The sequence below is a fragment of the Schistocerca americana genome, chromosome 4 (assembly GCF_021461395.2).
Source record: "Schistocerca americana isolate TAMUIC-IGC-003095 chromosome 4, iqSchAmer2.1, whole genome shotgun sequence".
Lineage (NCBI taxonomy): Eukaryota > Metazoa > Arthropoda > Insecta > Orthoptera > Acrididae > Schistocerca > Schistocerca americana.
The window spans coordinates 757,578,546-757,592,999 of record NC_060122.1 but is presented as its reverse complement, the minus strand read 5'-3'; the positions used below and the strand labels follow the sequence as shown (position 1 = coordinate 757,592,999).

Genomic DNA, 14,454 nt, shown 5'->3' with positions numbered 1-14,454 from the left:
AGAGAGCACTCACAGAACTACACACAGATGCCAGTGGGTATGGGATCAGTGCTGTTCTGGTGCAAATTTCGGGTGGAAAAGAGATGGTTATAACCTATGCTTCTAGGACACTTACAAAAGCCAGGAGAAAATACTCAACTACAGAAAGAGAATGTCTTGTGATCTGGGCCATGTGCAAATTTAGACAGTATCTCTATGGAAGGCCATTCACAGTTGTTACAGAGGATGCAGCAGCATGACTCACCAGGTAGGCACTACATCTTCAAGAGTATGACATTACCATAGTGTACAAAAGTGGAAGAAAACACCAAGATGCCGACTGTCTCTCAAGAAACCCTGTGCAAGACCATCAAGACTTTGATGAAGATAGTGACTGTCTCACTGCATTCCAGGATCTCTCTGCTAAGGAAAGATGCCAAGATATCTCAAATTATGCTTGCCTTAAATTGGTCAGAGGATGTGAAAGGACAATTTAAGGTAGTTAATGGATTATTTTGCAAGAAAAACTTTGAGCTGTTTGGAAAGAGGTGGCTACCAGAGATTCCTAAACACGTGCACTTGGATGTTCTACAGAAATTCCATGACACACCTGAGGCCAGACATTTAGGGTTTATTAAGACATACAATAGGATCTGCAAGAGATTTTTCTGACCAGGTTTATTTAAGAGTGTCCATCACAACGTGTCTCACTGTTGAGAGTGCCAGAGGAGAAAGGCAGTTCCTCAGAAATCACCTGGCGGACTCATACCAATTCCACCAGTTGAAACGCCTTTCCAGCGTGTTGGGATTGACCTCCTCAGGCGATTTCCAACGTCTGCTAGTGGCAGTAGATGGATTATGGTTTGCTGTGATTATCTGACATGCTGTGCCTTTACAAAAGCCGTGAAGCATTCAAGGTAGCCAAATTCATTGTGGAAGACATTATATAAAAACATGGTGCCCCAAGGTCGTTAATTATGGATCAAGGGAAGGTTTTTTAATCGAATCTTGTGACAGAGATAAACCGTCGGTGCTACATTACTCATTACATGACGACTGCCTACCATCTGCAAACTGACATGCTTACTGAATGCGTTAATAAGACTTTGGCCGACATGCTTTCAATGTTCGTCAGTGTTGAGCAAAGCAACTGATATGAGGTGCTACCTTTCGTGATGTTTGCCTGCAACACCGCCAAACAAGACACCACAGGATTTATGTTGTTTTTCCTGGTGCATGGGCATGAGGTGACTACGACGATGCACGCTGTGTTTCCGTTACATTCTGATGACGTGGACAACGACTGCATCAGCCAGGTGTTAACCAGAGCTGAGGGAGCTTGGCTTTTAGCTCGACTCCACACACTGCAGGCTCAGGAAAACAATCGCCGAAGGTATGATGCAAGCCACTGCCCTGTTGTGTACCAGCCTGGTGACCTCGTTTGGATCTTCACTCCTGTTCAGAAGGTTGGTCTCTCTGAGAAGCTCCTCAAGCACTACTTTGGACCTTACAAGGTTGTAAGACAGTTGTCTGATGTTACTTATGAAGTTGAAGATTTCGACCCCGACAAAAGACAACGAAAGATGAGAGATACGGTCCACGTACTTCGAATGAAGCCCTATAAGGATCCTATAACCCAGGGTAAATTTGACGTTCCAACAACAAGCGGAAAGGTGATAAAGAGCTTAGTGGCAAAGGAAGTTCTAAGAAGATCACCGCGAGGACGAACATCAATCATCGGGAGTCATAGTATGCAGGACCAATGACTCGTTCCTGTACTAGGAGGACGTAACACCAAGACGCTGTTCCCTTTAGGAGGGAGCAATGTTACAGAAGAAGCTGAGTAGCACAGTTACCATGGTATAGTGGTTATGATACTAAACTGTTGCATAGAGGGTCGTGTGTTCAAAACTCCCCTGGACTGTGAAATTTTAATTTCTATATTCAGTTTGAGTACATTCTAGAAGTATCCACAAATGTCAAGAATCATTGTACTGGAATTTTCTGTAACTGTATGTATACCGTATGTGTTCTGGCCAGAGGCAGTTCGCTCCACGCTCTTGTATGAGCAAGTGCTGAATAAAACTTCGTTAAGTGAAGTTAGTGTTCGTCATTCCTGTAATTACACCTTCTTCTCTGTGACAATATTTTTAGCATAGAACAGAGAATAATATACCGTATTTACTCGAATCCAAGCCGCACTTTTTTTCCGGTTTTTGTAATCCAAAAAACCGCCTGCGGCTTACAATCGAGTGCAAAGCAAGCGGAGGCTCTTAAAAATGTTGGTAGGTGCTGCCACAAATAACTTCTGCCGTCGAATATATGTAGCGCTACACAGGCATGCTTTATAGGCTCAAAGATAAATACTGGCACCAAAACCTCTGCGTCAGTAAATAAATTAAAAAAAAAAAGGGTGGAAGATGAGCTTTTTTTTCTCCGCCCCGAGTTTCGACCACTGCATTTTCATACATTATCCAACGAAGTAAATACAAATTTCGTATTGTTCATCTTCGAATGTAGCAGAATTTCAATTTACTACGAAAATCCAACTGGTAAGACTGTTTGGGATGTTTGTCAATATGACCAACTCTACGTTCAGAATTTTTTCCTACCTGTGAGAAATGGTGGTTGGTAATAGGAACCTGATGAAATGTGAATCACATGCAGTATTCTCTTCACCATAAGAATAATACGAATATAAACATTTTGCCATGTATTCTTTCGTGTTTGCTGCTATCTTATTTAAATTCTGTCTGCCCAATAAACTACAAAACTAGAGTGAGACAACAGCAAACGCGGAAGAATATACGTATCGTGTCATGTTTATATTCGTATTATTCTTATGCGTAATAGTGATACTGTCAGAAATGAAGCACGGTAACTGACTAGATTTTTAAATCTAAGATGACTAATTTCTGTGCAGAATTTGATGTACTAAAGAAGCGGCCGCAAAGATTTTCAAACGGAGAAAAATTTTCGCTAAACTCTCATTCAGAACATCCTCTATCATTTGGTTCTTGTTGATCATTAGCAAAGAAAGCAGCAGCGTAAGTAACAACAAATAGCAGTCTCTTGCCATTGTTTCGCTAATGAGACGATTGCTCTCTCTCTCTCTCTCTCTCTCTCTCTCTCTCTCTTTTTTTACTGTAAGCGGCGGTAGCGCGCACAAAAGTGAGCCATGCCGCGAGCGGCGACAGGCCGTAAACACGCACATCAGAATGCGACAAACAATTCATGACACAGTACAGTAACGCATTTTCAGCTTAGAGTGACGTAAACACCTATAACAAAGAAAACGGCACTTATCAGATCAAAGCAAAATAAGGAAATCGATTCAAACCAGACAAAGCACGTGAAAAAGGAAGGGTACCCGTATAAATACAGACGGGGCGCCTGACGCATAGCAATGGCTACCTGGTATAGCTTAACTGCTAAGCTTACGACTCGAACCGAACTATTGTAGCTGTATCGTCATTCATTCGACCTAAATTGTGTCTCATATTACAATGGATCAACTTTGTTTCAATTTGGAGGTGCGGCCTAAAGCTTTTCTCTCCCCTTGAATTTCGAGTCTCAAATTTCAGGTGCGGCTTAGATTCGGGAAATTTTTTTTCCTTGATTTCGAGTATCATTTTTCAGGTGCGGCTTAGATTCGAGTGCGGCTTAGATTCGAGGAAATACGGTACATAATAAATCAGTATTGTTTTTAAATACAATTATATTAAATGATAAATGTGGTTTTCTGTACATTTTTACATATGTCTTTCAAGATTCATAAAAGTCTTAATTCATTGCACTGTTCATAATTCCATGTGAATAAATATTATTCTCCTCAGGGCAAGCATTACATTTTGTTTATAGTAATCTCTGTCCTCAGTAATAATAGGCATGGTATGAGGACTGAAAGAAATATATATTAGGGCATGATTTTTCCAGGTTATTTTTTTCCCTTCAAAAGTTGATAAATTTGTGTAATAATTGCTGGTGTCATTTATTTTGCCTTTTAGAGTTCCATACCTCAGTCTGTAAAAATGGAAACCTTATAGAATTGCTTTATTCTTTGCCCGTCCAACTACTAAGAATCCTTTTTCTCAGGACTGTAGATGTACCAAGTCCTAATTTGTGTCACATCTGGTCTGTTAGGACCTTGGTGCTGTGACAAATACACCCAAAAGATATGACCATTTATGTCATATATTTTGGTACATGCAAACAAACCCATCAAAACATATAGGGTGGTTCCTGTTGACCTAGAATCATGAAATTTGGAAAGGAGGATGTTTCACGGTACAAGTAAAGGAAAAAATGTGGAAAGTGTTATTTTGTAATGATATTACATGAAATATATATATTTTGTCGTCATTTGTATCTGACGTCAGACTTGAAATTAAAATGGTCAGTAGTTCTACATTCAGGTTAGTCTGCCATTGTTTGTTTCTTTTACAGCTTGAAACGTCACATTACATGCAGCAATCACTCCATAGTACCTGATGGTGGATAAATTCTGAAACATGTCATTTGAGCAGTAAAGTCTTTCATTGCCTGGTGTTTGACTTTTCGTTGTGATCCAGTCAGCCTCAATGCACAGCTACAGATTATTATAATAATGGCCACCTGTCTGCTGCATGACATTATGTCACACATGTATTACTGAAATTAAAACATTATCATCTTGGAATCCCTGAGATGAATATCTTACCAGTATCCATGTTGATAACAGGCAAAAATGGTAGAGATTCTTGATTGCTGTAATGGATGAATGAGTTTGCATGAAACCCTCAAAGCGCTAGTCCTACCCGCACCTGGCCAATTTTTTTTTTCCTTGTAACTTTTAGTTTTATTTGCAATCTATTTTTTAAATTTGTTGTAGTTATAATTATATGCCTGCATTGTTGCACAATGTGTATTTTTGCATAAATTATTATGTATTGCATATTTTATTTTACAGTTTTTAACTTAATTGAGAACACAGTAGTAATGATAATAATGACAATAATAATAATAATAATAATGACAATAATAATAATAATAATAATAATGGAAATACAGTGACATAATATAATTGTAACAATGACAACTATTTTAACATAATTGTTTAACTTATATCATTATTATCTGTACTACATATAATAATAAATGAATAGCTGTGCTACAAAAAGTATTACATGGTATAGTTCAATGTTATTGTCAAGTTTTCTCTCATATCTGTCCATTATTTATCTAGGACATCTTTGTAACACTCCTTTGCATCATCTGGAATTTCAGAATACTTTAGGAAGGCACACACATCTTTCTCCTTTCCTTTGCTAACTGTATTTTATTTTAATAGAGGAATATCCAGGATGGAATGTAACAATATTATGAAAACAAGAGTTGCTACTCACCATATAGCAGAGATGCTGAGTTGCAAATATGCGCAACAAAAAGACTGCCACAAATAAAGCTTTTGGCCCATAAGGCTTTTGGCAAACACGCACGCACATGCGCACACATGCGCGTGCGCCCACACACACACACACACACACACACACACACACACACACACACACACGAGACTTCAATAATACATAATTTGAGCTGCATGGGATAGTTTAAAACAACAGAATTTGATAAAAGCCTGAAAAATTTTGAGTATGTCATAAAGTTTGCAAAGTCTAATTAAAATGACAGACACAATTATACACTGATCAGCGATAACATTATGACCACTGACCTACCATCAATATAAACCTCTCCAGGTGATACCAGCATCCCCCGTCAAGGAGTGACAGCTGCACGGTGCGTGCTACCTGTATGTGTAATGGGTAAGGTGTGCAATCTATCAGAGTTTGACTGAGGGCATATTGTGATGGCCCAGAGGCTCAGCACAAGCATTTTGGATATTGCACGACTTATTGGATGTTCGAGGAGTGCTGTGGTTAGTGTCTTCAACACACTGTGAAACCATGTTCAGACATTGTGGGGCTGATATCAGATTTTAATGGTGGACAGAGTACAAGTGTGTCTGAACACACAGTGCACCAAACACTCCTAAAAGTGGGTCTACACAGTCGACGACCCATGCATGTCCCAATGTTAACATCACGACATTGGCAACTATGACTGAAATGGGCAATGGACATTGGCTCAGTTGCAGAGCATTGCATGGTCCTACGAATCCGAATACCTTCTTTGTCATGCCAGTGGGAGGGCGCGAATCTGTCATCTTCCAAAAGAACAGCTCCTTTACATAAGTACTTTGGGGCCGAGAGAGGCCGGCGGTGTTTCCATTACGCTCTAGGGAACATTCACGTGGGCGTCCATGGGTTCAGTGGAGCTCATGCAAGGCATCATGATGGCCAGGGACTATTGCACACCGGTTGCTGACCACATACACACCTTCATGATGATCATGTTTCCCAATGGCAGTGGCATTTTTCAACAAGACAATTCACCTTGTCACAAGGCCAGGAGTGTGATGATAAAATAGTTTGTGAAACACAGTGACGATTTCCAATTGGTGTGCTGGCCTTCAACATGCCAGACCTTAACCCGCTTGAACATATCTGGGATGTGATTGAACATGGTGTCAGAGCTAATCACCTGCTTCCCAGAATTTGAGAATTAGGTGACTTGTGTGTACAGATGTGGTGCTAACTTCCTCCAGCGACCTACCAGGACATGATTGCTTCCACGCCACGATGCGTCTCCACTATTTTCTGTGCCAAAGGTGGACATACCGGCTATTAGGTAAGTGGTCCTGATGTTCTGGCTGATCAATATGCATCCGAAATGATCAATATGCTAAAACGAACTCAGTTGCCATGGATGTGATGAAAACAACATTCAAAAATGGATGAATGTTGACAATGCAGATCCAAGGTACCACATCATGCAGGATAGAGAAATTGTAAATCTTGTCACTGATAAAACTGACACCACCAGCGTCTCAGTAACTAGTGGTCCCGAAAATGAAGGCAAAAATATATCATCTACTTCTGAAGCATTTATCTGTTTGGATACTGCCTTGTGAAGGTTTGAAGCTCAAGAGGAAAGTGTCAAGTGTTAGATATCTGTCTTTGAAAAAAAAGTGACTTAGCTGCTCGTAAGTTGATACTCTTATTTGGACAAACCAAAATTAAGGATGTTAGGCACTAATCCTGTATGTATGTAGTGTACATGCAAAATGAATATGTATTACATATTTTTTGTTTAATAGGCTTTGCCACATACATTCCTACTGTACATGCCTTTGTTATAATAAAAGAGTCATGATATTGTAAATGTATGTAGTTTTTATTGGTAAATTGGTAAATAAAAGTATACAGTTAGATTATCTGAATAAACTAATTTTCTTAACATTCATGTCCCCCAGTTAGTTCAGATAATCAACACCCTACTGTATTGTTATTCCATCCGGGATTTTTCGTTGTTCAGCTTTTTGCAATGAGTTTGATTACTGTGAAAATGTACTTCTAGGTTCTGCACAAGTCACCATGTCCTGCCGATCAAAACAGAAAAACAATACTTCCTCAGAATGTACCATACATGGTAAAAATGTACCATTACATAGATACAGAGTCTGCTGTATTCCTTATACTACAGCATGCAAGGTGAGTGAAATTCATATTGTTCTTCATAAATTATAATGCAGACTCCTTTTAGCCATCCCATCCCTAATAAGTATTCTTTAATTTTATTTCCAAATTAATGTGTGTGGTAAAAGTAATGTACAAGCTCTAACATTTTTATAAATGCTCCCATACACAAAATCACTTGTGTGTTTCACAAGTCATTTCACATAGTTCTTTCTTGGATGTGCAATAACTATAAAAATAAATATGATTTATGTGTACAATTTCCAAAAAATTATATGGAAAAGAAAAAGTAAAGAAATAATTACGGGAATTAATCTAGCAACTGCTGATCAGCTTACATGAAAATACATGTTTGGTTCGTGAGTGTAGAGTGACATAGTAGTCGTAATTGCCATAAAGAATATCTTGTAAGAGTTATCTTTCAGGAGTAGAATTCTTACTGAGAAATTTAAGAGGAACAGAAATAAAGAGAAAAATTTAGATGCTGATAAACTGTGACAAGTTCCAAGCTTTCAGTGTATTGGCCATTGGAAAGACAGTTACTGTAGCTGATAATCAGGCAGCATCATGAAAATAAATGGAGCATGCCATATAACCTCATTGGCTTCACAGGCTGTGCCATCTAGGTATAGCTTAACTGAGTTGCAACATACCTTTTGTTCATGTAATGTCCCTGGTTTCAACCTTCGCTAGACCCATTGTGCTCCTACTTCAACTTCACACATTCCTTCTGTTACCCCCATCTCACCTGCATAGTCATTTGCCTTTCTCTGTGCTCCTTTCCTTTCCTCTCTTCCCACCTCACCCCTCACCCCCCTTTCTCCCTCTCACCACCCCTCCTCCCCCTCACTCTCCCAGCTCCTCCAATGTTGTTCCTAACAGCACATAATCCAGTCCCCACCATGTCCCTGCACATTCCCATAGGCAGTGCTACAACGTCTTCCTCCATCCCCTCTCCTCCTCACCCAACACTTCTTCTGTATTCCCAGTATCCACCCCAGCTGGGATCACTGCTTACACCAATGGGGCCACTGTGCCTGGAGATGACTGTGGCCACACACGTCAGTTGTGCATGTATGAATGTGTGCTCCATCATCTGATGAAGAACTTTGTCCGACAGCTATAAGATATCCAATAGTCTACTTTTCAATATTCCAGTCTGCTTTTAAACATCTCTTCTATCTAACAAGTAGCAATCTGGCTTAATTCATATTGTTATTCCTACCAGCCTACAAGAAGGGTGAAAGCAATTAACAGTCAGTCTTAATGCCTCAATCCGAAAATGGCAGAATGGGTTATAGCCAAACTACTGAAGGAAGACAACGTTTGATTACGGCTGAATTCTCACAATGCTATAGATCAAGTAACATGCCATAAAAGCAAAATGCAAAAAGTTATGGTTCAGAATTATGAATTATTTAGGAGTAAAGGGGATGACTCACCAAAAGGAAGAAGCACTGTGTCATCGAAAGGCATACAAACAAAAGTACAGAGCTTGGCTAGCTTTTGGAAGGAACTTCCTTTTTCAAGCTTCTAGGAAAAACATGCACACAAATTCACTTACATGCACATGCCTCCACCCTACCATGTGCTGAGTTGATTGTCAGCTCTTTCCTGGCCCACAGTGACTTTACTGGGATGGGATGGGATGGGATGGGGTGGGTGTGGGATGGAGAGGCAGGGAAGGGTTTGGGGGGAGGGGAGTGTCTAGTAGCTTGGGGGAGAATGGGGAGCTGTCTGTGGGCTAGATAGGGGTACAGGTAGAGGTAGAGGTGGCAGGTGGCAGACAGTTGGACATTTGATTTTGTAGACTAGGGCACTAGGGCATGAGATAACAGCACACAACTAGCTGATGAAGGACTCAAATTGGCCAGGGGTGCTGTGGCAGGGGAAGGCTCACATGCACACGTGTGCTCACACACACACACACACACACACACACACACACACACACACACACACACACACTACTGGATGGGGGGAGGGGGCAGTGAGTTACGTTATTTTTAGGCCAGAAAGGTAATGGGAGTGAAGGATGTGCTGTAAGGATAGCTCCCATCTGCGCAACTCAGAAAAGCTGGTGGTGGTGGGGAGGATCCAGATGGCAGAGGTTGTGAAGTCGCCATTGAAATCTCTCATGTTGTGCTCTGCTACATGTTGTACTTCTCTGGATGGCCAGCTTGTTTTTGGTAATGGTTTGGTGGTGGCCATTCATTCTAGTTAACAGATGGTTTATTGTCATACCAATGTAAAATGCTGTGAAGTGGTTGCAGCAGAGTTGGTATATTACGTGGCTGCTTCCACAGGTGGCCCAGGCCCTGGTGGGGTAGGATAAACCTGTGATGGGACTGAAGTAGGTGGTGCTGGGTGGGTGGATTGGGCAGGTTTTGTATCTGGGTCTTCCACAGGGGTATGATCCCTGTGGCAGGGGAATGGTGAGGGGGGGGGGTTGGTGGAGGAGGTAGTGGTATCGGGTGGACTGCGATGTTGTGGAAGTTGGGTGGGTGGTGGAACATCACTTTGAGACAGGTTGGAAGTATGTTGGCTAGGATGTCCCTCCTTTCAGGGCATGATGATAGACAATCAACAGCCTGACAAAGGACATGGTTCAGCCGTTCCAGTCGAGGGTGTTACTGTATGACGAGGAGGAAAGTTGTTTGTGGTTTTTTCTTAGGATGGATGTAAGAATAAGATGTTTGTGGGGAATGGGATGGGAGGTGTGCTTGTCAATTAGGTCTGGAGCGTATTGCCTGTCTGTGAAGGCCTTTTGTGAGGCTTTCAGCATACTGGGTGAGGGAGTTCTCGCCACTGTCTACCACGGATGGCCAGGCTGTATGGGAGGGATATTTTGGTGAGAAAGGGGTGGCAGCTGTGAAAGTGCAGGTGAGTGCTGGGTCTGTTGTGGAGCAAGATGTGAGTTGAGCCATGTGAGAGGAAGAAATCGACACCTAGGAATGTGACAAGATGGGTGGAGGAGGACCGGGTGAAGTGGATGAGAGAGAATGTGTTGATGTTGTGGAGGAATGAGGATAAGGTGTCCTGGCCTTGGGTCCTGATTATAAAGATGTCATCAATAGACCTGGACCAGAGCATGGGTTTGGGGTTTTGGGAAGCTATGAATGTTTCCTCTAGGTGGCCGATGAAGAGGATAGCATAGGAGTGTGCCTTGCAGGTACCCATGGGTATGCCACAAATATGTTTGTATACTTTCCCTTCGAAGGTGTAGCAGTTATGGATCAAGATGTAGTCAGTTAGGTTTACAAGTAATGAAGTGGTGAGTCTAGATCTGCTGGGCATTGTTAGAGGTAGTGTTCAGTCATGAAAAGGCCATATGCATAGGTTGCATCAACAGTGATGAGTAGAGATCCGGGAGGTAAGGGTCTAGGGATGGCGGAGTGCTGGTGCTGGAAGTGGTTGGTATCTTTAATGTGGAAGGCTAGGTTTTGGACAATTTGTAGGCTATGTTGATCAACAAAGGTCGAGATTCTTTTGGTGAGGACACTGTAACCAGCCACTATGGGGCACCCAGGATTGTTAGGTTGGTGGATTTTGGGGAGCTTGTAGAAGAAGGTGGGTGCATGGGCTGTTGCTGGGGTGAGTAGGAAGTTGGATTTAGGGGACGGGTTCTAAGAAGGGCTGAAGGATTTCAGCAGGGAATGGAGGTTGTGTTGGCCTTATGGGTTGGGTTCTCTTTGGTAGAGGTTGTAGGTGGAGGTATTGAACAACTGGTGGAGGCCTTCTACCAGGTAGTGACTCTGTTTAATCACAACAGTGGTGGAACCTTTGTCTGCCAGGACAATGATCACGTCAGGATCAGTTGTTAGGTTGTGTAGGTCAGTCTTTTCTTCTGGTGAAAGATTGTTGTTCTTGAGGAGGGACCTGAAGAAGGATGGTGAGGCCAGGTTGAAAGTTAAGAATTCGCAACATCCTAACCCATAAATACTTCACCTTCGAATCGCAAGTATAAAAGCAAATTCGTGGCACAGCCATGGGTACCTGCAAGGCATCCTCCTGTGTCTACTTCTTTGTGGGCCACCCGGAAGAAACATTCCTAGCTTCCCAAAACTCCAAAACCATGCTCTGCTTCAGGCTCATTTATGACATCTTTATAATGTGGACCCAAGGCCAGGACACCTTATCCTTATTCCTCCACAACCTCAACACCTTCTCTCCCATCCACTTCACCTGGTCCTCCTCCGCCGATCTTGCCACCTTCCTAGGTGTCAATCTCGTCTCAGATGCCTCCACTCACATCTCGCTCCACATCAAACCCATCAGTCACCTGTACTGTGACAGCTGCCACCCCTTCCTCACCAAAAAATCTCTCTCATATAGCCTGGCCATCCATGGTAGACATGTCTATAGTGACAAGAACTCCCTCGCCTGATATGCTGCAGGCCCTACAAAAGGCCTTCGCAGACAGGCAATATGCTCCAGACTTAAATCACAAACAGATCTCCCATGCCATATGCTCACATGCACCTGATTCTTATGTCCATCTTAAGAACCAACCACAAAGAAGCACCCCACTTGTCACCCAGTACCGCCCCGGACTGGAATGACTGAACGACATCCTTCATCAGGGGTTTGGTTGTCTATCATCACGCACTGAAATGAGGGACATCATAACCAAGATACTTCCAACCCCTCTGAATGTGGTGTTCCACCACCCACGTAACTTCCACAACATCCTAGTCCATCCCATACCACTACACCCCCCCCCCCCCCCAGTCCCCTGCCGCAGGTATCATACTCTTCTGGAAGACCCAGATGTAAAACCTGCCCAATCCACCCACCCAGCATCACCTGCTTCAGTCCCGCCACAGACTTATCCTACCTACCCCATCAGGGGCTGGGCCACCTGTGGAAGCAGCCACACAATGTACTAACTCTGCTGCAACCACTTCATATCATTTTATATTGGTATGATAATGAGACAACTGTCAACTAGAATGAATGGCCACCACCAAATTGTTGTATTGTTGCCAAAAAACAAGGTGGACCACCCAGTGGCACAACATGCAGAAGAGCACAACATTAGAGATTTCAATGGCGGCTTCACAACCCATGCCATGTGGATCCTCCCCACCACCAACAGTTTTCCTGTGCTGTGCAGATGGGAGCCATCGTTCCAGAACATCCTTCGCTCCCATAACCTTCCTGGCCTAAAAATAACATAACTCGCTGCCCTCACCCCCCCCCCCCATCCAATAGTGTGTGTGTGTGTGTGTGTGTGTGTGTGTGTGTGTGTGTGTGTGTGTGTGTATGTGTGTATGTGTGGGCGCGCACCCTAATCTATGAAATGGTGTGCCCAGCTGTCAGCCACTTGTCCCTCTACCTGCACCTCTAGCTAGCCCACAGACAAGTCCCCACTCTCCCATAAGCTGCTACATGCTTCCCCTCAACCTCCTCCCTGCCTCCTGCTTCTCTCCATCCATCATCCTATCCCACCCCACACCCGCACCTCACCACGGTACACTCACTGTGGGCCAGGAAAGAGCTGGCAGTCAACTGAGCACAATGTAGGGAGACTTGAAAAAGGAGTTGCATTCCGAAAGCTAGCCAAGCTCTGTACATTTTGTTTGTGTATCTACTGACGATGCAGCAATTCTGCCTTTTCTTGAGTCATTTCCTTTATTCCTAAATAATTCGTAATGCCATAAAAACATGAAGATTCATGTGAAAGACTGTATGTACATTGTCGGAACTGAACGCACAATGAAAAAAGTCAAAGATTTTAATATGTTCCTCAGTGAGGTCCGTCAGTCATGTCATTCAACAGTTCTTAAATGCATGAGCAGCTGTGTTCTTGGAAAAGGATTCCGTTACTGCATTTCACAGTGTTCCAATTTATATTACTTTGCACTTTGAATTGATCGTTGGCTCACATTAAAAAGTAAATAAGTAGGCAGGAAGCTTTCCAGTGTTGTCATGGTTGTTCATGAACTAGACTATGCTTCTTCAGACATTTAGACAGTAAAAAATTCCTGTTTTTCCTTTTTCAATATTTTCATTTATCTGTAGGTGTAAAAAATGTTGGCATTGGTTTCACCCATGATAATAGCTTGCTTCCCTCATCATGTTATTGCTGCATGTAATCCAAATGTAAAGAAATCACACAAATGTCAGAATTGTGTGTACCACTCTAATACGAGGGATATTTTATAAATAATGCACACAAATTTTTTTACTTACATGTTTATTTTGTTTTCAATATCTCTTTGCAGTCCTTTAATACAGTCTCTGTGCTACTCTGTGACTGAATCCTAGCATCTGGAAGTATGTCCATATAGGACATCACTTTTGTTAATCTGTTGAAAGGCTCGAGTAATGATGGTAGAAAGATATACCAGAGAGAGATGACAACTTCCACGCATAGGCTTTTCAACTTCGGATACAAGTCAAAGTCTGGTAGACTCATTTCCAGGATGTAAGGAGGGGTTCAACAACACTAACCAACCGTCGGTATTCGTGCAGTTTTTGGGCAACAACATTGCCAATATGCTGGCAAGCACTGTCGTGGAAAATGAGGGCCTTGTCTCGAGCAACTGAGGTCAGGTTTTGTGCACTTTTCTGCACAGGTTTTGCATGAATTTATGATAATACACTGCTGTGACATGTGCTCCACATGGGACTCTTATGTATGGTGATGATTCCTCGGTGATAATAAATGAAAATTTATCATTTGCTTGAGCTTTGATTGACTGCACATCAAAATTTTTTTAGATGTGGAGGATCTGGAACTCTCCACTCATTGGGCTGTTATTTGGACTCCAGTTCAAAGTTCCTAATCCACATTTCATCAATAGTGCAATTTGACACAAGAATTCTTGACCTTCACGATTGAATTGTTGCTTGAGCAAGGCTGCAATGTGCAGGTGTTTCTGCTTGTCTACAG

The 14,454-nt window shown here is 42.3% G+C and overlaps 1 protein-coding gene across 1 annotated transcript in view; it reads left to right on the top strand.

Annotated features, from left to right (window-relative positions):
* The window catches only part of LOC124612789 (ribosomal protein S6 kinase delta-1), a 186,600-nt gene that overhangs the window by 115,813 nt on the left and 56,333 nt on the right, over positions 1-14,454 (top strand). The window contains exon 9 of the mRNA XM_047141187.1: positions 7,438-7,571. Within this exon, the coding sequence (XP_046997143.1) occupies positions 7,438-7,571 (134 nt within the window). The remainder of the gene's footprint in view (positions 1-7,437; positions 7,572-14,454) is intronic.